This window comes from Cucurbita pepo, chromosome 13, assembly GCF_057944985.1.
Source record: "Cucurbita pepo subsp. pepo isolate OVF chromosome 13, ASM5794498v1, whole genome shotgun sequence".
Taxonomy (NCBI): Eukaryota; Viridiplantae; Streptophyta; class Magnoliopsida; order Cucurbitales; family Cucurbitaceae; genus Cucurbita; species Cucurbita pepo.
In genome coordinates this window covers 10,964,719-10,990,833 of record NC_141810.1, presented here as the reverse complement: position 1 = coordinate 10,990,833, position 26,115 = coordinate 10,964,719, and the positions used below count along the sequence as shown (strand labels likewise).

Sequence of the window (26,115 nt, the reverse complement as noted above, 5' to 3'; positions counted from 1 at the left end):
CATCATACAACATGGAAGTCACAATAGGATATATAATATAACATTAACATCTCATAGTCTAACTTACAAAATAACATATTGTAACATAAGTCATAACATAAGGTAATACATGTCATACATTCATAAAAGCGACATATATATAGGGGTCACAGAGCACATGTCATTCATACTTCATTCAATTTACCCACCGGCCAATATTGGTACTAGCCTAGGCTAGAGTTCATCCAATCGAGCCAATATTGGTACTAGCCTAGGCCAGAGTTCATCCCACCAATCCAATATTGGTTTGGCCAATATTGGTACTAGCCTAGGCCAGAGTTCATCCCACCAAGCCAATATTGATCCGGCCAATATTGGTACTAGCCTAGGCCAGAGTTCATCCCACCAATCCAATATTGGTCCGGCCAATATTGGTACTAGCCTAGGCCAGAGTTCATCCCACCAAGCCAATATTGATTCGGCCAATATTGGTACTAGCCTAGGCCAGAGTTCATCCCACCAAGCCAATATTGATCCGGCCAATAATGGTACTAGCCTAGGCCAGAGTTACTAAGGCCATTTATTTGGTTGACCTAGAGAGTTACTAATTATTGCTACTAATTCAATCTGAGATCCATCATCTTGAAGGTGTTAATTAGAACAAAATAAATGGAAGGATCAGTCACCTTGTAGTAGGGGTATACATGGGTCGGGTTGAAGGAATTTTTTGGACCAACCCAAAAGTTCAATTTAGTTGGATTGGTAATTCAACTTAACTCGAAATTGATTCACAACCCAATCCAACTCAATTTTTATTTTCGGGTTAGGTTTGGGTTGGGTTCGAGTTGTTCAAATGAAGAACTCTATTATTGAAGCACTTGAGGTTGAGGCTAAAGCTGAGCAACAAATGTGAACCCAAGAGCTAAAGCTGAATCGAGACAAGAATTTGAGAACTGAATTGAGGGCGAGACTGAGGCGCGATGAGATCGAAGGTAACTGGTAGTTTAACCCTTTGCTCTGAACTCTCAAACTCGAGGCGATGGTGGCTTAACCTTCTGCTTTCAAACCCGAGGCGATGCTCTCAAACTCTCTACTACTCGCTCCATGATACAAGAGTTGAAAGGTGATGGAAAACGAAGAAGGAAACAAAATGGAAACTAGAAAGCTGCTGGGAAAGGAAAATGAAGAAGGAAACGAAATGAAAACTAGAAAGTTGATGTTGCCGCGGATGGAAATCTTCGTCTGTTCTACTTAATATTGGTCGTCTGGTCCAATGAAAAAGGAAAATGAAGAACTTGTTAGTGAAAGAGGGATTGATTGAATAATTGATGAGATAATTGAATTTTGAAGAGCAAGAATGCTCTATATATACACAGAGAATAGAAAGAGATATCTAGAAAATCTACCTAGAAATCAGAAAATCTGGTAACAAATCCGTAAACAAATCAAAACAAAATCTAATCAAATCAAGAGTAAATCAAATAAAAAACAAATCGACTCCTAACTATCAGAAGATTTAAATCAAATACAGCAATCTAAACACGTAATCTTTTAACACTCCTCCTGGTTTAGATGCTGCAAACTCCAAGTTTTTTTCTGAAATCTTCAAACTTGCTAAGTGGCAGCGGTTTGGTAAGGACATCTGCAATTTGATCTTCAGATTTGCAATAGCAAAGAGTCACATCACCACTCTTTTGAACTTCTCGAACAAAGAATAACTTGATGTTGAAATGCTTAGTCTTTCCATGAAAAACTGGATTATTGGAGATTGCAATAGCAGCTTGGTTATCAACTAGTATCTCAGTGCTGTGTTTTTGCTCCAACTTTAGATCCACGAGAATTTTCCTTAACCAGAGAGCTTGATTTACTGCGGCGGTTGCAGCTATCAATTCTGCCTCAGCAGTGGATTGAGCTACAGTTTCTTGCTTTCTTGAGCACCAAGAGAACATGCCTGATCCGAGGCAAAAACAGTAACTAGATGTACTCCTCATGTCATCGATTGAGCCACCCCAATCACTGTCAGAGAAACCAATTAGCTTCATTTCCTTGTGCTTTAAGAACTTCACTCCATAATTCCAGGTCCCCTTGATGTATCTGATAACTCTCTTTGCAGCTTTCATGTGAGTCTCATTGGGACAATGCATAAATCTGGAGAGAATACTTACAGCATTTACGATATCAGGTCTGGTTGTTGTTAAGTACATCAAGCACCCTACCAAGCTCCAGAACTCAGCTTCAATAACTTTGGCAGAATCATCATCTTTGACCAGCTTCTCCTTTTGATTCATAGGAGTATTCATTGCTTTGCAATCCTCCATCTGAAATTTTTTTAGTATCTCCTTTGCATACTTTTTTTTTGACAAATGAACACTTCATCTTGGGTTTGCTTGATCTCAATGCCAAGGAAATATGACATCAGACCAAGGTCTGTCATTTTGAATATCTTTTTCATTTCCAGTTTGAACTTGTTAATTTGCTTTGGATTGCTTCCTAAGTGTTCACCGTTGCCAATCCTCACTCTCTTGACGTTAGTGTCTCTTAATTCCTCAAAAAACTCCTTGTCATATGTCATATGATTTGTGCACCCACTATCAATCAACCAACTCTCGCTTGATTCTTTGCCTGAGAAACAAGTGGCCACAAGCAATTGATCTTCTTCTTCCTCTTCTTGATCAACTACCTCTGCATCTACTTCTTTCACCTGATCTTTGGCTTTACAGATCACAGCTTCATGTCCAAGTTGATTGCATTTGGAGCAGAAGGCGTCAGGTCTTCTCCAACACTTGAATGGTGGATGACCTTTCTTCTCACAATGGCGGCAAGGTGGATAGGATTTTCTGAAACCTCCTCCTTTTGTCTTCTGATAATCTGCAGATGGATCTCCATACGTCGATTGGTTTTTGAAAATTTTCTTGTTTTTATACCTGTCCTGATGCTTAACAGGTAAGGCATCTTCAATCACCCTTTCTTGCCTCATAGACCTCCTTTGCTCTTGTGCTTGTAAAGCATTCAAGAGCTCTGTAAGAGAAATCTTTGACAAGTCTTTGGTGTTCTCCAGAGTAGTAATGGTGGCTTCAAACTTCTCTGGAACAGTGACTAGCAGCTTTTCAACTATCCTGGAATCATTTAATACAGAACCAAGCAATCTCACCTTGTTGGCGATGCTGAGAAGTCTGTCAGAGTACTCTTTTATCGACTCTGACTCCTTCATCTTCTGCAACTCGAAATCCCTGATCAAATTCAAGACTTTCATTCCACGAATCCTCTCATCTCCTTCATATTCGGTCTTGAGATAATCCCAGATTTCCTTTGCTGTTTTGAGGGACATTATTCGCATGAAGATCATTTGAGATACAGCGGCAAATAGGCAAGCTTTCGCCTTTGATTTTCTCGTCTTCTTTTCCTTATGTAATTTGATTTGTGCTACAGTAGGATTTGCTGGGAGTGGAGGGACCTCGTAATCCTCTTCTACTGCTTCCCAAAGATCCAAGGCCTCCAAATAAGTCTCCATACGAACTGCCCACATTTGATAATTGTCTCCATCGAAGATTGGTGGTGCAACAGCGGAAAAACTGGATTCTCCTTCCATCTTGATCTCACAGATCCCTTAAGAAGATTGCTCTGATACCAATTGTTAGTGAAAGAGGGATTGATTGAATAATTGATGAGATAATTGAATTTTGAAGAGCAAGAATGCTCTATATATACACAGAGAATAGAAAGAGATATCTAGAAAATCTACCTAGAAATCAGAAAATCTGGTAACAAATCCGTAAACAAATCAAAACAAAATCTAATCAAATCAAGAGTAAATCAAATAAAAAACAAATCGACTCCTAATTATCAGAAGATTTAAATCAAATACAGCAATCTAAACACGTAATCTTTTAACAGAACTGAAGAACGAAATGAAATGGAAAAGGAAAATGCGAGACCATCAAACGCAAACGCAAACACAAAGCTAACAAAGCAAACAAAACACTAAAATGGAAAGGATGAGATGTGAAATGATGTGAACATTTCAGCCTGAGGCTATTCTACAGGTACACGTACACCCTACACGTAGACACTGTGCAATGCATGGTGTTGCAGCAGACGGCAGACAGAGTCACAAAGGAGGAAAACTTGGGTTGGGGCGTTGGGCTTGGGCAATGGGCAATGGCTGAATGAGGAGCGTTGGGCTTGGGCAACGGGCAATGGCTGAATGAGGAGCGTTGGGCTTCAACCACTCTTGCTTTATATATATATAATCGATTTGGGTTGGATTGACCTAGTCCCTTGTCTAATGAACTCGTGTCCAATCCAAATATGTAGCATCCGAATATTAACAAAAAAATTGGTCAACAAAGTCAACAGTCTCTCAAACCGTTATAGGAGTCCTTGAAGCCCTAGTAGAATACCTCCAAAAAAAAAAAAAAAAAAAAAAAAAGAGAGAGAGAGAGAGAGAGAGAAGTTGAGAGAAGAAAGGAGGAGTCGTCCGATATCTCATCGAAAAACCTCCGTCAAAGTCCATTCCAGCCAAGACTGATAGCAAGGACTCGTCTTTGGGAGGGAGAAGAGGATCTAAATGATTGGAGTTTCATTTTTCGTCAATAACGGAGAAGTTTTGCGAGTTAAGTTCTTGAGTAACCCTACAAAGTTTTTCCTTAGATCCGAGATGCTTCTTACAAATTAAAGCCTAAGATTTTGATATGTTCTTCTAGGAAGGATTCTCCGTTGGATTCGTCAAAAAGCTTGGCCAAAATTCTGATTTGAAAGTGAGGTTCTGAGAGTTCATCCAAGAACGATACGGATGAGTGTCGAACCTATTTTTGACACTCATATTTCAGTTTGTGATGGTGTTTAAAATTCATGAAAAATGTACGATGTAGATGGAACTATAATCTACAACTTTGCTGAAGAAACCGAATCGATTTGAATCCAAAATCAAAACATATGAAAAAGAGAAAATGAAGACAGAACTAATCGGATTCGGGTTTTCGTCTGCTAGGAGGAGAGAGAAACTTTTCCGATAAGCCATGTGTCAACCGGCGTAAGGTGAGGATCTACGCATACTACCAAGCGGAGGACATGCATCAGGCGTTGGGTGGAACTACGCATCGAACGTCGTTTGGAGCAATGCAGCTCCTTTAAATCGGTGACATGTGGACCTTGTTAACTGATCTGACCCACAACCTGCGTTCCGACTCGATCCAACCGGCAAGCTGTCGACCCAATTGACCCGCGGTCCAACTTGAATCGACCAAGATCTGATCCAGTGATCCGTGACTGCAATTTCCTTTTGCACGTGGTACTTCATAAAAGCCTCAAGTAGAATCCCCCTCAGCACGTGGGAGCGAAGGCAGGCGCGTGTAAGTAGGTTTTCGGTCTTTTCGACTTCCATTTGCTCGATTTTTATCCTGATTCCTATTCTAACCATATTTTCTATGTTATTTAGGACCTAATTGAGGAAAATCACTGCTCTTGAACACCCTATTTGTGTGGAAACGTTAAACGAAAGGGCACACATCAATCATTTAAGTCACCACCTGGAATTTAGGAGGAAATACTTGTAGGATTCACTTGGTTTGCATGCATGCTTCACACATCAATCATTTAAGTCACCACACCTAGAATTAGGAGGAAATACTTGTAGGATTCACTTAGTTTGTATGCATGCTAGATTATTTACCTTAGGTAGATAGTTTTTCCATGAAAATGATTTAGTTAATATAGTTTATCAAGCATATGGATGCATGATTTGAATAACTATGAGAAATGACTGATGTTATCATGCTTTATGTTTCCTTGATATTTATGATTATTTTATGTTGAAAGTAGGATGGAAAAATAGTTATAAACGCTCCAAGTGTTCAATGGATGTTATCGCCTCGTTGAGTATGTGTTTTTATTTTTGCATGAATTATGTAAAATGATTCTAGATAATTATTATGTGCACACCTAGTTAATTTTTCATGAACCAACAATATGTTAAGATTAGGGAATTATGGGTGGGATAACTCGTTATTAAATTTAGACCTAACCTTCCCCTAGGTGCCTAACAGATCACCACGGTTTACAAACCACCTTAAGAGTTGTCCTTAAGCTACAAGTTGTGTGAACAGTGTCAATAGCTTCATAGGAGGCCAAGGGTTTTTTTTATCAAAACTCAACCGATGCTAAGTTGTTCCTACACGTGGAATGTGAGACACATTGTACTGTCCATTAGGTGGGTGAGATTGTTAGAAGAATTTGATTATGTTAAAAACCGTTAATCTTTTATTTTGGATAGTTAGAGTATCTTTAGGTATTTAGTTTAACTATTTTTCAAGATTTGTTTATAAGATGGGTGGTTAGTTTCTATTTATATTTTTTGAAAGGCTATAAAATCATGGTTCAAACTTCAATTATTTATGTTTTTGGTTTACTTATTCTTCTTTCAAAATCTAACAATTGGTATTAGAGCTGCAATTTTTTAGTGATCAAATGAGAGAGTATGATTGAAGACAAAATTTTAGTGAAGATCCCTCGCTTCGATGGTCACTATGATCATTGGAGTGAGCTGAAAGTCGAAGGACGAACAAAAATAAGTAATAGAAGAAGAGAAACTTACAAGGACGCGGAAGAGGAAGATCAACTTTCAACAAAGCAATTGTTGAATGTTATAGGTGTCATGACTTAGGTCATTTTCAATATGAATGTCCAAAGATGAATAAGGAATTGAATTATGCAGAGCTGGAAGAAAATGATGAAATGTTGTCAATGGCTCATATGTTAAGACATGAAGCAAAAAGAAGTGATGCTTGGTTCTTAGATTCTGGTTGCTCAAATCATATGTGTGCAAGTAAAGATATGTTTTCAAGCTTATACGACCTTTTCCCACATTGTCAAGTTTGAAAATAATATGAAAGTTACGGGAAAAGGTGCAGTGAAATTAACTTTGCATGGGGTTCGTTACACTATTAGTAATGTGTATTAGGTACCTGAACTCAAAAATAATCTCTTGAGCATTGGACAACTACAAGTTGTTCAAAGATGACGTATGTAACATTTATCATCCACAAAAATACAACTACAAGTTGTTCAAAGATGACGTATGTAACATTTATCATCCACAAAAATGAAAAATAGCAGAGTCAATTATGAGCGCAAATCAGCTGTTTATTTTACATACTGAACCATCTACCACAACAAATAAAGGAAGATGCCTTCAAGTTTCAAATACGGATCAGTCAACACTTTGGCACCATCGTTATGGTCATCTCGGTTACAAAGGCTTGTGCACCTTGAAACACAAAAACATGGTGAAAGGCCTGTCACAAATTGTAGCTCCAAACATCACCTATGAGGAATGTATGAAAGGGAAGCAACATCGGACTCCATCTCAAAAAATTGGTAAATGGAGAGCAACGAAAAAATTGGGTCTTGTTCATGTAGATCTATGTGGTCCAATTTCACTAGCTTCAAGTAGCCAGAAAAAGTACTTGTTGTGCTTTATAGATGATTTTTCAAGGAAGGCATGAAGTTATTTTCTTGTTGAAAAAATCACAAACATTTTATCATTTCAAATGTTTCAAAGCAATGGTAGAAAAGGAAATTGGTGCCTATAAAATGTTTAAGGACAGATAGAGGAGGAGAATAAAACTTTGCAGGGACAGATAGAGGAGGAGAATAAAACTTTGCAGAATTCAACTATTTTTGCAAATAGAATGGAGTGAAGAGACAATTGACCACAGCCTATACCCCATAGCAAAATGGAGTGGCCGAATGCAAAAATCACACTGTGATGAACTTGGTAAGAGCTGTGCTGACAGAGAAGAAGTGCCTAAATGTTTTTGATCTGAGGCAGTCAGGTGGACGATTCACATTTTGAATCGATCACCCGCTCTTGCAGTAAAAGACATGACACCAAAAGAGGTTTGTAGTGGAGTGAAACCATCCGTAGATAATTTCAATGTTTTTGGATGTGTGGGACATGTCCATATTCGAGATGCCAAGAGAAGCAAACTTGAAGATAAAAGTATAACATGTGTTTTATTTGGAGTCAGCAGCGAATCCAAAGGCTATAGAATGTTTGATCCAACTACAAATAAAATTATAGTAAGTCGTAATGTAGTTTTTGAGAAAAATCGTGAATGGGATTGTAAATTTTTTTTTAAGGTGAAACAAAATTGGACTGGGGAAAATATTGAAATTGATGAGAACACAGCCGAAGAAGGAGAAATCACGGAGGAAACGAGTAAATTGGTTGCTGAAACAATTGAACCAGTTGCTGAAAATGAAGAAGGAAAAATCACGAAAGAAACTACTGAACCGGTTGCTGAAACAATTGAACTAGTTCCTGAAAATAATTTTCCAGTAGCTGTTGCACCAGATTTGACAATAAAGGAGGGGAGAAATCGACATCTACCTGCATGGTTAGTAGATTATAATTCTAGTGAAGGTTTATAAGAAGAAGATGAAGAAAATATGGCATTCTTGATGATTTCAGATCCTGTGAATTTTGAGGAAGTTGTCAAAAGCCAAAAATTGAGATTTGATTTTTTCAATAGATTTGATTTCTTCATCCATAGCCAAACATGAAACTTGGTGGGGAGCAAAGAAAATAGGAGTGAAATGGATTTATAAAACCAAGCTAAATGAGTCTTGAGAAGTTGATAAATACCAAGCAAAATTGGTTGTAAAAAGCTAGAGCATGAAATTGATTATACAAAAGTGTACGCACTTGTGGCCAGAATGGATACTATGAGAATGATCCTTGCTTTTGCATCCAAAAAGGTTGAAAACACTGTCAACTAGATATCAAATCAGCTTTTCTGTATGGTGAGTTAAAAGAAAATTTTTTGTTGAACAACAGCTATGAGAAAAAGAAAAGTGAGGAGATGATGTACAAACTCTAAAAAACTCTCTATGGATTAAAAACAAGCACCTAAAATCTCGTTTAGTCGAATAGAATCCTACTTCATCAAGGAAGGATTCAAAAGCAGTTCCAGTGAGCATAAACTTTTCATCCAGAGGAAGGGAGGTAAAATTCTTATTGTAACTATTAATGTTGATGATCTTTTATTTACTGGAGACGATGAAGAATTATTGGAGAAGTTTAAACGTTTCATGGAGAAAAAATTTGATATAATTGACTTAGGTCAGATGAGATTTTTTCTTGGAATAGAGGTAATCAAAGATTAGAAGGTATTTATATGTCAAAGAAAACATGTTGCTGAAGTTTTAAATTGATTTGGCATAGAGAATTACAATTCTGTTTATAATCCCATCGTTCCACGACAAAAAAATTGGTGAAGATGAAAATGGTGCAAAAGTAGATGTAACTTTGTATAAAAAAAATAGTGGGAAGTCTGATGTATCTCACAACTACTCGTTCTGATATCATATTTGTTGTAAGTTTGATTAGTCATCTTATGACATGTCCAACACAACAATATTTTGCAGTAGCTAAAAGCGTTTTAAGGTACTTGAAAGGTACGGTAGATTATGGTGTATTTTATAGAAAGGGAGGAATTAGTGATTTAATTGAATTTACTGATGGTGACTATGCCGGAGACATGAAAGATAGCAAGAGTACTTCAGGGTACGTGTTTATGATGAGTGAAGGAGCAGTAGCTTGGTCTTCTCGTAAGCAGCATATAGTCACCTTATCAACCACAAAAGTTGAGTTTGTTGCTGCTCGTGCTTGTGCATGTCAAGTTGTTTGGATGAGGAGGATACTCAAAGAGATTGATCACTCTCATCAAATAGAAGGAACAAAGCTAATGTGTGATAATACTTCAACTATTAAGCTATCCAAAAATCTAGTTCTACATGGACGTTCCAAACACATAAGAGTAAGATTTCACTTTTTTAGAGATCTTACCAAAGAAGAACCGTTAATTTATTATTTTGTGGTACTCGAAATCAACATGCTAATTTGTTGACAAAGCCTCTAAAATTAGAAGCATTTCAGAAGTTGTGTAAAGAACTTGTTGTGCCGAGTTTTTCTGACTTCAACTCATTGTTGACTTGACCAAGAAGAATAAGTTCAACGGAGGAATTGTTAGAAAATTTTGATTATGTGAAAAATATTTAAAAAAAGATCTTTTCTTTTGAATAGTTAAGAATATTTTTAAGTATTTAGTTTAACTATTTTGACAGATTTGTTTTCAAAATTTGTGGTTAATTTTTATTTATAGTTATTTGTGAAGCTATAAACAAGTTTAGTATTCAATAATATCACCACATGTTTCTGACTTAGTTATTCTTATGTCAAAACCTAACAATAAGGTAGGGGTCACACCCTAATGAGGGTGACTTTATGGACTTGGGAGGTGCCACCTAACCCTCTTGGTAAGACGTCATATAGTCTCGTAAGAAACATGAATGCGATAGCACCTCATAAAGGGTCACTAGTCATTCACCGTGTGACATGATGAACTCCTGGGGTTTAAAATGAAAGGACGAAGACTAGAATAGCCCCAAGGGGATAAGACTAGACTCAACGTCTTAGAACCAAAGAGAAACCCATGGAAATTTGTTATACCTAAAATGTGATGAGAGCCTACAAGTAGGTGGCTTACTGAGTATAATTTTTTATACTCACCCATGTTTCCCTTTCCTTTTCAGGTGTTCGTAGGCCGTCGATTGAGGTGGAGAAGCGTTCGAGAACTATGCGGTCACAGAGGAAGTCGTTTCGATGGTCGGTCTCTTTTTTTTTTTTTTTTTTTTTTTTTTTTTTTTTTTACATTTTGGAGTCTTTTATATTTGTATTTTCTATTTCTAATATTTGAAACAACAAAGCCTACTTTTGGTGTTGTTAACTTCTTTTTCTCATTTTAAATTTATTGAATTTTATTTCTACTTTACTCTCCTTTTGTTTTTATTTTAGTTTGTGTAGTCGGGTTGAGTTTTGAAACCTCTAAAATTGGGTTGTGACAAAATCGAATTGGTTCTAAATAAAAACCCAACTCAACCCTTATAGTTTGGGTTGGGTTCTAAACAAAAAGAAAGAGTAGATATGTCGACATACCTTGTAGTTCAATTATTGAGGATAAAAAGATATCTCAATATATCTACTCTTTCTTTTTTCCTCAAATCAAGTCTATTGTTTTGTATTTAAAATTCTTGAAAATAAAATCATGGGTAGTTAGTTTACTAAAAATTTGATCCAATATTTGAATGCAAAAACTTTATTGAGAGTTGTAACTAAACTTAAAAGAATTAAAAATTAGGATTGAATTTCATATAATTTATTTGTACTTAAATAGGTTGGGTTAACACCTAACCATGTATTATTGATAGAAAAAAGTTTAAGCATATAAGACCTACTACTAGGAAGTTGGAGGGGAACAAAAGGTGTCAACAAAAGCCAAAATTAGCAAAAGTGAGTCAACAAATTGAGATAAGTTTGCTAAAACATTTTTAGATGATACTGAAGAGTGAAAGAAATACAACTATTATTGGTGAGTTATTGTAAAAATCAATTAATTGATCGAGTAAACTCATACCAACACAAGAAAATTTGAAGTTACAAGTTTGAGAAGAGAGGCAAATATTTTTTTTTTCATTTATAGATAGTAATGCATTATTTTCTAACTAACCTGTCACGATTAGTGTTTTTCATACCACAGACGGCCAAGTAAAATGAAAGTACAATAAAGTAAAGAATTAAAAATATAAAAAATACATTTCGAATTAAATGACATGAAACACTATTGTCAAAAATCTAAAAAAAAAAAAAAACAAAATAAAAACAGTGCAGATAGGTGTGGTTTAGGTTATTTACAAATAGGGGAGGTGTATGGGAGCTTTAGGATAACTTATTGGCTTATTAAAATTGCTTGGTCCAATCCATGCAAAAGATCAAGGCAAGAATGAGCCCAACTTAGAGTAACATAAGAGTTACATCGATGCGAGTTATATAAACTTGAATTTGAAGGAGGGTACAAATTATTCTGGAAGGTGGCGTTGGTTAAGGGCATTTTGAGTTCCAACAAAGGAAAAGTTGAGCACATGCTTCATCAGACTTTTGGAAGTTCTAAAACAGATTAGACTGGACATATAGAGTAGCCCTACCAACATCCCTCTCAATGGTGCATAACATATTCCATGTGTTAATGCTCCATAACTTGACTATCTCAACTCATGTCATAGATTACAAACCTCTATATGTAGATGTAAACTTAAGTTATGAAGAAAGGCCGAGCAGAATTTTAACTCGTGAAGTGAAAGTTCATGTACCACAGACCTTGCCTTTGTCACGATATTGTGGCAAAACCACTAAGTAAGGGAAGTCATGTGGGAATGGGAGGATGAAATGAGAGATAAATACCCCGAGCTATTCCAAGACTGAAAATTTTTCTTAGATATATATATATATATATATAAATAATGTAACAACAATTATAAAACAAAAATATACCCCTCAACCCACTGCCCCAAATCTCCTCCCCCTCTCATAACCATCTCTTCCTTCCTTCCCCCACTCAGATATGAAATACTGCAAAGAGAGAGTTAGTAAGAAGAGAAGAGGAATTCACAGAACGGTAAGTCTTGCTATGTTCCGCTTCGTTTTTTTTTTCTTTTTTGTTCTACTTGTTGCCGGATTAGAACCTTAGCTGTAGGAGGGAGATGTGTGTTGATACTCACGATGGTAGGTGTACACAGTTTTCGACGGTGCTACTAGAGAGGGAAGGAGAGCGTCGAGGTATACGGTGGTCAGATTTCAAGTGGACTGACGTTGGAAAGAGAAATTGGAACGAATGTGGGAAGAAAAAGAATAATCGGGTGAAGAAGGCAAGGTCCATAGATCGAAAGTTGGAGTTAGATCTAGAGCGGGATACCGCCAACTCGTTCAAGCCCAAACAGTTGTTACAGCCATGACTTGTAAACTGCATCTAAGCCCTATTAAGCGCAACTCATAAGCATTTGGTCCACTAGTTGACGTGACGCAAAAACGCGTGCGCGACCTCAACGAGCTAACCGCAGTTCAATTCTGCTTGTCCCCCGCGCTCGACTCCAGCTTTGGCTTGATGGCTCTGGTGGCTCAAATCTGGAATATTCGGCTCCATATTGGATTTTTGAACTCATTACCTACATTTCCGACCTTACTCAAGCTGATTTTGACTTTTTTCTAGGCACCTAAGGTCCATTGAATCCCCAATTGCTCAATTTAAATTATTTTGAGATAGAAATTGGAATTATTTGAGAATTAGATACCTAAGTTCATTAGAATATTTCCTAATCTTATCTCCCGGTTCGCTCGTTCGCTCATTCATGTTTTATTAGAGAGATATTCTTATTGATCACCTATGACATACAAAAATATACTCTATTCATTCATATATGTCTGATTAGGGAGATATTCCTATCAATCAACTAATGCACAAAAATCATAAATTATAAATCAGACAGGCTCAACGGGGAGATAACATTCATCGTGTTGAGTTTTATGTCCTAAAACTCATAGTTTGTAAACAAAAACATATTCTATTTTCAATAAAGTTATTATTGATGTTTATTCAGTAAAGATTTTTATTGAATAAAGCGAATTTTACGATCATTAATCTAAATTCAATAAACTAAGACTACTTTAGCTATAGTATGATTACTTGAACTATATGTAGAGATATAAGAGTGGATCAAGTTCAAGTATATAGTTAAAATGATCTATAGTACAGGGATAAGGCAGAGTACCTTATCCTGGGGACACTATGGATGCGGCCCACTTTTGTATATGATATAAACAATGTGATCACTAAATTGTACATGTGGAGACATGTGAGTGGGGGCGTCTTATGCAGTGAGTATTGCATAAGATCGGACCATGAAGAAAATCACTCTCACTTTATAATGTCGTTTACTGTTGAGACTGATTTTTTCAATCGATGACCTAGGTAACTCGACCTTAATCTTGAGCTAACTATGAACTCCTGTTTATTCAGAACTATCCTTAGATTTGCATGGGTGAGAGTGGCCCGAGTTTGCTGACTCAATAAGCCTCCCATTTCAAGGGTAAGACTGGGTGAATAGCTGGGGACATAAGGTGCAAGATAGAATTCACTCCTACCCGCTTTTAGGGATAGTAGAGAGGTTGTTCCCTTAAGTACTGACTCATGGTCTTGAACAAGGAGCCTCACCCTCTCATTGGACCGAGAATAATTCGATTTGGTGGTTGGACCACAAACCAATTGTTCATTAGAGAATCCGTGGGACTTAAGGAACAAGAAATAAACTTTAGGGGTAAAAACAGTAAATTGACCCAGCTCTAATTACGAACAACCTGTGAAGGATCGACTTACTAATCATGGTTATATCAAATGGACAGAAATATATCTATAGTGAGGGGAGTGCAACAACTAGGCTATAGTGGAGTGTCCTAGTAGTTAACGAATGTTGGTTAACAAGGTTAATGAGTTTAGCCGGTTAATCTCGAATCATTGGAGCCCATGATCTGTAGGTCCATTAGGTCCCCCTGCTAGCTCATATCGAACTAAACCTTAAAAGTGTGACGAGTGAGTTCGAAGTGTTCGAATTCAAATTAGGGAATATACGCTAAATATATACGATATATTCAACCGCATTTTATTTTAATTATGAATTAAACAAAAAGAGAGAATTCCTTAGAAGTGTGACGAGTGAGTTCGAAGTGTTCGAATTCAAATTAGGAAATATACGCTAAATATATACGATATATTCAACCGCATTTTATTTTAATTATGAATTAAACAAAAAAAGAGAATTAGAGATATTTAAATAAGATTTAAATATTTTAATTATGAATAGGGATTCATAATCAATATGTGCTGGATTTGATTGGAATTGGCATTTGATTTAATGTTAAATATTAATTAAACTGTTTAATTAATTTAATATTATTTTGATTTGAAATTAATTATTTAAATTAATTGTTGAATTAAAAATGAGTGACTTCACTTAATGGAAAAATCGTTAGTGAGTGGAATATTGAGTGTCAACGTATGGTTTAACTAAACTGGCATGTTTGCCGCATAATCCCACAAATTTGAGTGAAATTTTGAGTGTCAAAATTTGGTTTAACCAATCATGCATGTTTGCGAAATAAACTCCACAAATTTGAGTAGAATTTTGAGTGTCAAATTTGGTTGACTCAAACTTGTATGTTTGCCACATAATCCCAATAATCCTTGAGTGTCAAAATTTGGCCATCTCAAATTTGCATGAACATGCAAATATGACTCTATAAAATAAAGTGATCAAAGTACATAGAAATTCTTCTTGAAAAACTTCGAGAAAATCTCTCAAAACTCTCTCTCTACATGTACTAAATTTCTATCAAGTTTAGTCACTCACCGGATTCCACAATTCCGTTCTAAGGCCGGAGCATAGTAGGGAAGATACTAGTGGTGGTTCGAAACTGGTTCGTGATGAAAAAGAAATTTGAACTACAAAAGGTTAGTATTTAAACTCATTGAGTTTTAATGCTTTTGAACATGGTAGCTAATTTACTATAATTGATGTACTTAGAATGCCTAAGATTCAAATTGCTTCTGCATGTGTTATATTAACACCATCACATCGATCGCTCAGAGCACATATCAAAATATTTCATCCTCCATTCTAGTACAGCGGAAGACATTAAAATAGGCATACCTCTCATTTTCTCGTTTTAGGGCCAATTTTATAATTTTTATAACATTCATGTCGTTCTCATCCAAATTGCTCATTCTTAGTCATAAACATGCATATTATAACCACCTATTGTAAGATATGCTCGCATGCTAGTACGTCATAGCGATCCCTATCAGTATTACTTGCCTAAAGTTCATGAGGTTACTTACTAGGATGAAGTGTGCCCTTCAAATCTTATGTTTTTGCTAGTCGGATGTTCTAAATTTTACGTAAACTCATAGGTAGGTCCTAATTTAAGTGAAATTAAGGTCAGTATTGAAACCGAGATGAGAAATAGTCGAACATGAGTCACAACGGCTAAAAACGCACTGACCCACATGCCCTCACACATGGCTAGTGGCGCTCCCATGCATGCAGCCACGTGTGTCACAATCCATGATGGTTGTGCCCCGAGAAAGTCATCAAGGATGATGACAAATTTAAGTGGGAGAGATTGTCATACCCACACTATGAAGAGAGTAGGTTGTGACCCTCATGTCAAGACAAGCAAAGCAGCAACCCTCAAGAGGCATGCATCCCGTCACGCGATGGCCAATATAGAAGAAAACCATGATGCAACTGAGGAGGATGCTGCATCATACAACACACCATATAACGTGTATATTAAAGAGAAAACGAGGTATAAGCAAGATAGGGATACAAGTAGGCAAGAGTGTCATTGATAGGCTTGCTAAAGAGTCGAGTAGGGCCCCGAGCCTTAACCTCAAAACTTGGGGTTCCAAAGGGAACATGTAGGTGAGGTTCTGGATTCAAGTCAATCCATATGAAATATGAAAGCTCACAAAATTTGGTACCAATCGGACATTGGATGAATGCTCCACAACATCGTATGTTCATTCGCTAAAACCATGTCTACACCCGCCATATTGAAAATACCTTAGGTAACACCACCCTTGGGTCTTGTGGTCTAAGTGAGTAACCCTATGGCACATATGTGTGTCACAGTGAGGGCAAATGTTGCAGGACGAGTGTCTCAGGAGACTTACTTTTAAATGAGTTTTTCAAGAATAGTACTAGGCATCATGGGTGTGCCGGTATTGCACCCTAACCCATGTGTCGAAGGTTGGATTATGTACCCATTATCCAATATAGAGTCCATAAATGACATGACATGGGCACGGGAGGGCCAAGATCTCAATAAAACCTGAATGGATAGATGTTCAGGATGTTTCCATGTTATGAACGACGCGTCGACCTATTCTTGATGGCATGACCGAGTGAGTTGTGATGGCTGCGACACCCGTGACTCAAGATGGTATCAAGAAATGAGGGGCATGTTAATTTGGAACCAAGATGATTTGAGATGCGACATTGCACATGAGAGACCTTGGCCCCGAGTAGAGATAAGGACAAGTTGAGTGACTTGGCCTAGTGTAATGACAAATTCGTTGTGTTACATTTGATTGAACATGCGTCGCTAATTCCGCACAAGTGATGTTTAGTTGGCGAAAAGAAACCTCACCTATGGTTCGACGAAGCCACAAAACTCGGCAAAAAATATGTATGGGGCTTGAGTTCCCCTCAAAGATGTGAGCGTAACATGATCATGACGCTGCACGGTTGAAAAAGTACCACCTTGACAACGTGCTGCCTGACAGTGCTCGCCTTCGAACCCCTACAAACGTAGCATTTACCTCAAAATTTTCTAAGCATGTCATGTGGCTCAAGCTAGTTGGTGTATCATTCGGGTGGAGTGGGTTATTAGGTCATCAGTTTCAGGTCAAGGTTTGCCAGCCTTTGAGTCTTACCCAATGTATAGCTTAAAATCGATTTTCCTTCAACTAGTGAGCATCTGACATATGTCCTCCAATTTCAACTAAAGTTCAATACTTTTTGTTATTAACGACGCCATAACTCCTACCTCCGATTTGAATCAACTCTTAGTTTCTTCACGAATTATGAGTATAATACTCTCTAGGTCAACATACTTATCGTAACTCCTAATAATCCTCATGGATCTAAAGAAAATTTGAATACAAAATACTTGAAAATTTATCCCAAATTTTCCTAGTTCCTTGATTTCCACAAAGCTCTGGGCAAAATTTGTGAAGGAGCTTTTACAAGAAAATGCTTACACATGGCTGGAGTCGAATTGGATCCTCCTCTCTCTCTAGAAACTTCTTCTCTCTCGGGTTTCTCTTTACCTCTTTTTTTTTCTTTTCTTTTTTTTCATTGTTTTCTTTTTCTGCTAATTAATCCCATTTTTAGACTAATTATGGTTTCATTAGATTATGCTGAAGCCGCGAAAATAACAACCCTGATGGATATGCCACATAATATGGCAATGTTGAGCGGCCCAGTAATCGCTACTCAGAATTTCTCTAACCATGAAAGAAAGCCTAGCAGAAATTCCTCTAGATCTGACAAACAACCTCGAGGACGATTTAAGCATCGAGGTAGAGCCCTAAACCAAAATGGACCAAAATGCCTTGAATGTAAGAACTACCACGAGGGCAAATGTTTAGCTGGGACAGGAGTTGTTTCGGTAGTGGCAAGCCAGGCCATCGTATAACAGACTGTTCTCATAAGAGATATAGGAGGAAAATAGACCAGAGGGATAAAATTAGAGGGGTCAGGGAGCCCAACAATAAGCCTGAGCAATGACCCACGCCACCACGACCAAGAGAGCAGAAGAGCCCGACACAGTGGTGACAGGTACACTACCTATCTTTGGTCACCAAACATTTACATTATTTGATTCCGGTGCCACTCATTCCTTTATTTGTGAGGGGTTTGTGGAGACTACAAACCTAAAACTTGAACCCATAGAGTACACCCTAACTGTGTCTACACCTGCAACAAGTACTTGACCGCCTCCCATAGAGTAAAGGCTGGTAGTGTGAAAATTATAGAGCGAAACCTTGAAGCATCCTTGATTGTTCTATGCATGCAAGACTTCGATGTGATCTTAGGGATGGATTGGTTTGGTGAGAACCGTGCCATCATCGATTGCGAAGCCACAAAGGTGATTTTCAAGCCCTTTATAGGAGAGAGCTTTGAATTCAAAGGGGATACATCCAGTGGTGTCCCTAGAGTCACCACAACGAGGAAGGCTAGAAAGTTGTTGTATCAAGGAGCCTGTGCAATTCTGGCTAGTGTGACTAAAGTCAGCGAGACCAATCTAACGCCATCCTCTGATCCTATAGTTAGAGAATTCGAGAATGTTTTTTCAGAAGAGCTGTCGGGACTTTTCCCTACCCGAGAGAAAAATTTTGTTATTGACCTCGAGCCAAGAACAACACAGATCTCCAAACCGCCATATAGGTTGGCACCCGATGAGCTTTTATGCTGTCTGTTAAGAAAAAAGATGGGATTCTGCGATTATGTATAGATTACAGAGCGTTAAACAAGGTCGAGGTCAGAATAAGTATCCCCTCCAAAGGATAGACGACTTGTTTGACCAATTGCAGGGTGCTATAATGTTCTCCAAGATCGATCTGCAATCATGATATCACTAGATGAGAATCAGAGAGGAAGACATACCTAAAACTATTACAAGAATTTGATTATGTCAAATACGGTTAAATAAAGATTTTTTCTTTTGGGATAACTAGAGTATTTTTAGCTTTTTTTTAGGTTAACTACTTTGCAATATTTGTGGTTAGTTTCTATTTCTCTTGTTCTTTGTAATCGTATAAAAGCCAAGTTGAATATTCAATAATATCATCGCTTGAAACTCAATTGTTTATATTTATGGCTTAGTCATGCTTCTATCAAAACTTTACCATTGGTATCTGAGCCACCACTTGGCTTTGTAGAGTAGAAATTTTTGAGTGATCAAATACAGAGAATATGAGTGAAGACAAAACTTTAACAAAGATCTCTCACTTTGATGGTCATTGGAGTGAGCTGATGAAATTTTGCTCAGAGCAATGGGTCAATGGAGTGGTAGAGATTGGTTTCTCAGAACTAGTGGAAGGTACCATGTTGAGGAACAAAAGGGCCACCTTGATGATGCTAGACTCAAAGATTACCAAGTAAACCATGACCTCTTTCAGGAAATTGATCGTATTGTCTTTGAATAATTCTTGGACCGTCACACAACCAAGATTTTCTGGGACTCAATGAGGAGAAAGTTTGGTCACACAACCAAGATTTTGGGACTCAATGAGGAGAAAGTTTGGTGGAAACAAAAATGAAGAAATCTCTTCTTAAGCATTAATGATAGAATTTGAGATCGTAAAGATGAAGAAGGATGCAAGTATCACATATTATTTTGTAAGAGTGATGATAATCTACAATAAGATGAGAAGCAATGGAAAAGATATGCCAGACAACAAAATTGTAGAAAAATTTTGGGTACCTTTAATTGAAAAATTTACTTATGTTGTAGTTAGTATCCATTGAGGAATCCAAAGATAATAATAACATGTCCAGTGATGAATTACAAAGTTCATTAGTGGTACATGAACAAAAATGTCAAAGATCCAACATTAATAAAGAGGAGCAAGTTCTAAATGTCGAAGGTCGAACGAAAATAACAGAAGAAGAGAAACTTACCGGGGCAGAGGATGAGGAAAAGAAAGATCAACTTTCAACGAAACAATTGGCTTGGGGTTCTTAGATTCTTCAATAAGTAACAAGTGTCATGACTTAGGTCATCTTCAATATGAATGTCCAAAGATGAGTAAGGAATTGAATCAAGAGTTGGAAGAAGATGATGAAATGTTGTTATTGACTCATATGGAAAGACATGAAGCAAAAAGGAGTGATGGTTGGGGTTCTTAGATTCTGGTTGCTCAAACCATGTGTGCAAATGAATGTATGCTTTCAAGCTTAGACAATACCTTTTCTCACACTGTTAAGCTTGGAAATAATACAAGTACGAAAGTTACTAGAAAAGCTACAGTGAAATTAACTTTGCATGGGGTTTGTTACACTATTAGTAGTGTGTATTGGGTACCTGAACTAAAAAAATAATATCTTGAGCTCTGGACAACTACATGAAAAAAAGAGTAGCAGTGTTATTCAAAGATGTGTATGTAGCATTTATTATCCACAAAAAGAAAAAATGGCAGAATCAATTATGAGTTCAAATCGGTTGTTCGTTTTGCTTGCTGAACCATCTGCCACAACAAATGAAGAAAGATGCCTCCAAGTTTCAAATATGGATCAATCAACATTTGACATCGTTATGGTCATCTCGGCTACAAAGGCTTGTGCACCTTGAAACACAAAAACATGATGAAAAGCCTACTCCAAATTGAAGCTCCAAACATCACCTATGATGCATGTATGAGAGGCAAGCAACACCAGACTCCATTATAAAAATGGGTATATGGAGAGTAACTAAAAATTTTGGTCTTGTTCATGCAGATCTATGTGGTCCAATTTCACCCGCTTCAAGTAGCAAGAAAAAGTATTTGTTCTTGTTGGGTTTTATGTCCTAAAACTTATAGTTTGTAAACAAAAACATATACTATTTTCAATAAAGTTATTATTGTTGTTTATTCAGTAAAGATTGTTATTAAATAAAGTGAACTTTACAATCATTAATCTAAATCCAATAAACTAAGAACACTCTAGCTATAGTATGATTACTTGAACTATATGTTTAGACATAAGAGTGAATCAAGTTCAAGTATATAGTCAAAATGATCTATAGTATAAGGATAAGGCTGAGTACCTTATTCTGGGGACACTATGGATGCGGCCCACTTTTGTATATGATATAAACAATGTGATCACTAAATTGTACATGTGGAGACATGTGAGTGGGGGCATCCTATGCAATGAGTATTGCATAAGATCGGACCATGAAGAAAACCACTCTCACTTTATAATGTCGTTTACTGTTGAGACTGATTTTCTTTTCATTCGATAACCTAGGTAACTCGGTTTTAATCCTGAGCTAACCAGGAACTCCTGTTTATTCGGAATTATTCTTAGATTTGCATGGGTGAGAGTGGCTCTAGTTTGCCGACTCAATAGGCCTCCCATTTCAAGGGTAAGACTGGGTGAATGGCTGGAGACGTGGGGTGCAAGATGGAATTCACTCCTACCCACTTTTAGCAATAGACGAAAGGTAGTTCCCTTCAGCATTGACTCCAGGTCTTGAACAAGGGGCCCCACCCTCTCATTTGCCTGAGAGGGATTCGGTTTACTGGTTGGACCACAAACCAATTGTTCATTAGAGGATCAGTGAGACATAAGGAACAAGAAGTAACTTTAGGGGTAAAACGGTAAATTGACCCAGCTCTAGTTACGAACAACCTGCGAAGGATCGACTTACTAATCATGGTTATATCAAATGGACAGAAATATATCTATAGTGAGGGGAGTGCAACTACTAGGCTATAGTGGAGTGTCCTAGTAGTTAATGAATGTTGGTTAACAAGGTTAATGAGTTTAGCCGGTTAATCTTGGATCGTTGGAGCCCATGATCTATAGGTCCATTAGGTCTTTCTGCTAGCTCATATCGGACTAAACCATAGAACAGTGTGACGAGTGAGTTCGAAGTGTTCGAATTCAAATTAGGGAATATGCGCTACATATATACTATATATTTAACCGCATTTTTGTTTTATTTACGAATTAAACAAAAAGAGAGAATCTGAGATATTTAAATAAGATTTAAATATCTTAATCAATTATGTGTCGGAATTGATTGGGATTGGCATTTGAATTAATATTAAATATTAATTAAATAGTTTAATTAATCATTTAATGTTACTTTAATTTGAAATTGATTATTCAAATTAATTGTTGAATTAAAATGAAGAAAGTCAAAATGGTGATTTCATTTAATGAAAAATTCCATGTTAGTGGAATTTTGAGGTGTCAAAATTTGGTTCAACCAAACTTGCATGCTTGCCAAATAAACCCCACAAGTTTGAGTGGAATTTTGAGTGTCAAAATTTGGTTAACTCAAATATGCATGCTTGCCACAAAATCCCAAACATTTGAGTGGAATTTTAAGTGTCAAAATTTGGTGATCTCAAATTTGCATGAACATGCAAACATGACTCTTTAAATAGAGTGATCATGGTACATGAAAGGTCTTCTTCTTGGTGAAAAACCTTGAGAAAAACCTCTCACAAACACTCTCTTCACATATACAAAATCCCTCCCAAGTTTAGTCACTCACCAGATTCCACAATCCCGTTCTAAGGCCAGAGGATAGTGGAGAAGACACTAGTGGTGGTTCGAAACCGGTTCGTGAGGAAAAAGGAGTTTGAACTACAAAAGGTTAGTATCTAAACTCATTAAATTTTAATACTTATGAACATGCTAGTTATTTACTATAATTGATGTTCTAAAAGTTCCTAAGATCCAAATTGCTTCCGCATGTGTTATATTAACACCATGAATTGGTATGAGAGCAAGTTTTAGGCACTTTATTTACATTAATTTGATCAGGGTGGGTACCATTTCATGAATGAAATTTGTGGTTGCTAAAGTGTGATGGTTTTGGTTTTGGCATTTTTTTTATGTTTCCATTTGATACAATTATTGTAATAAGCCTAATGTGTATGGGCTTTAATGAATGAAGAAAGGTCTGTAATTTTTTTTTTTTTTTGAGTCATTAGAGTCCATTTTAGGTTGTAATTGATCGAAAATGGAAGAGATAGCAAGCTGAACCGAAGAAGATGGAAGAGGCGGTTCGAGTGTTTTTCTGCTGTTGGGGTTCCATTCAACATTTTTAAGGGTTGGTTCGCCCAGTTCGTGATCCTCGGGAGCGGCTCAAGTTATTTTTAATTATTAATGTAATAATTTAGTTAATTGCTTGCTTTAAAATGCCAAAACCAACCCACTTTAGTGTGTTTAATTAATTATGCATTATGAATGTATGTTTTAATTAAATAGAAAATGTATATGCATAAAGTGTGTCATATAGATTTAAAATCCCACCATAGGCTAAGCATGTTTCATGCATTCCAAGTATGTTATAAGTGTTATAATGTATAGTATGCATGTTTAGGGTTCCATGAGTGATAGATATAAATTGTTATATTATTGCATGGAATGGATGATTATATAATTGTTATATAAAGCATGTTCGATGCATGTTATAGGTTATTTTCAATGTCATAAAACGAAATAGACGTTAAAATCTATAATAAAGATAAGTGCATGCTCACTTAGGGTTAAGAACCGAGCACGATCAATTTTAATAGTTAAAATAGGTCGATGTCTTACAAAATTGTGGTTACGAGAAAGCTCACCTGGCATGATCTTGTCTAAGGCTGGAGGTACTTAAGTTGACGGTTTATGAAACACCTACTACCTGGAGACCAGACCAGTACTTGAGCTTAGTTAGCCCAGTTTTATGAGCATGCTTAAGTGATGTAAGATTTAGAAAAATCACCCAGACTTATATTTAATTAGCCAGAATATACTTAAGTAATGAGTGTACCCACTCAAATGTTTGGGATTACGTGGCAAGCATGCATGTTTGAGTTAACCAAATTTTGACACTCAAAATTCCACTCAAACTTGTGGGATTTATTTGGCAAGCATGCAAGTTTGGTTGAACCAAATTTTGACACCTCAAAATTCCACTAACATGGATTTTTCCATTAAATGAAGTCAAAATTTTGACTTTCTTCATTTTAATTCAACAATTATTTTGAATAATTAATTTCAAATTAAAGTAACATTAAATGATTAATTAAACTATATAATTAATATTTAATATTAATTCAAATGTCAATCCCAATCAATTCCGACACATAATTGATTAAAATATTTAAATCTTATTTAAATATCTCAGATTTTCTCCTTTTGTTTCATTCGTAAATAAAACAAAAATGCGGTTAAATATATCGTATATTTGTAGCACATATTCCCTAATTTGAATTCGAACAGTTCGAACTCACTTGTCACACTGTTCTATGGTTTAGTCCTGAAGTTACTTCTTGTTCGTTATGTCCCACTGATCTTCTAATGAACAATTGGTTTGTGGTCCAACCAGTAAACCGAATCCCTCACAGGCCAATGAGAGGGTAGGGCCCATTGTTCAAGACCTGGAGTCAGTACTTAAGGGAACTACCTCTCTTCTATCCCTAAAAGTGGGTAGGAGTGAATTCCATCTTGCACTCCACGTCCCCAGCCATTCACCCAGTCTTACCCCTGAAATGGGAGGCCTATTGCGTCGGTGAACTAGAGCCACTCTCGCCCATGCAAATCTAAGGATAATTCTAAAAAAACAGGAGTTCATGGTTAGCTCAAGATTAAGATCGAGTGACCTAGGTTATCAAATGAAAAGAAAACCAGTCTCAACAGTAAACGACAATATAAAGTGAGAGTGATTTTCTTCATGGTCCGATCTTATGCAATACTCATTGCATATGACGCCCCCACTCACATGTCTGTGCATGTACAATTTAGTGATCACATTGTTTATGTCATCTACAAAAGTGGGCCGCATCCATAGTGTCCCCAGGATAAGATACTCAACCTTATCCCTGTACTATAGATCATTTTGACTATATACTTGAACTTGATCCACTCTTATGTCTCTACATATCATTCAAGTAATCAGACTATAGTTAGAGTGTTCTTAGTTTATTGGATTTAGATTAATAATCGTAAAATTCACTTTATTCAATAACAATCTTTACTGAATAAACATCAATAATAACTTTATTGAAAATAGAATATGTATTTGTTTACGAACTATGAGTTTTAAGACATAAAACCCAACAAATGTAACTTTGTATAAACAATAGTGAGAAGTCTGATGTGTCTCACAGCTACTCGTCCTGATCTCATGTTTGTTGTAAGTTTGATTGGTCGTTTTATGGCATGTCCAACACAACAACATTTTGCAACAGCTAAAAGGGTTTTAAGGTACTAGAAAGATATTGTACAATATGGTGTAGTTTAAAGAAAGGGAAGAGTTAGTGATTTAATTGGATTTATTGATAGTGACTATGCCGGAAACATGGAAGATAGCAAGAGTACTTCAAGCTATGTGTTTATGATGAGTGGAGGAGTAGTAGGTTGGTATTCTCGTAAGCAGCCTATAGTCACCTTATCAACCACAGAAGCAAAGTTTTTTGCAGCTAGTGTCTGTGCATGTCAAGGTGTTTGGATGAGAAGGATACTCAAAGGGATTAATCACTCTCAAAGCGAAAGAAAGATGCTAATGTGTGATAATTCTTCAAATATTAAGCTATCCAAAAATCAAGTTCTATGTGAACGTTCCAAACACATATGAGTAAGATTTCACTTTCTTAGAGATCTTACAAAAGGGGGAATCGTTAATTTATTATTTTGTGGTACCCAAAATCAACTTGTTGATTTATTGACAAAGCCTCTCAAATTAGAAGCATTTAAGAAATTACGTGAAGAACTTGGTATGCAGAGTTTTTCTAACTTGAACTAATTCTTGATAATGAATAATAAGTTTAAGGGGGGGATTGTTAGAAGAATTTGATTATGTCAAATACGGTTAAATATAAAGATCATTCCTTTTGGGATAGTTAAAGTATTTTTAGTTATTTAGTTTAACTACTTTGTAATATTTGTGCAAAACCAAGTTGAGTATTCAATAAT

General features: G+C 36.6%; 1 protein-coding gene and 1 pseudogene across 1 annotated transcript; both read right to left on the bottom strand.

Moving 5' to 3' along the window:
- Positions 1-1,547: 1,547 nt before the first annotated feature.
- Positions 1,548-2,297, bottom strand: LOC147789741 (secreted RxLR effector protein 161 pseudogene; annotated as a pseudogene).
- Positions 2,298-2,308: 11 nt separating this feature from the next.
- On the bottom strand, positions 2,309-3,307 carry LOC147789740 (uncharacterized). The gene has a single exon (XM_087129570.1). The coding sequence runs from the start codon at positions 3,305-3,307 to the stop codon at positions 2,309-2,311; it is 999 nt and encodes a 332-aa protein (XP_086985696.1).
- Positions 3,308-26,115: the final 22,808 nt, after the last annotated feature.

Excerpts from the sequence above, each read along its gene's own strand:
- LOC147789740 (XM_087129570.1), bottom strand. The coding sequence starts at position 3,307 with ATGTCCCTCAAAACAGCAAAGGAAATCTGGGATTATCTCAAGACCGAA.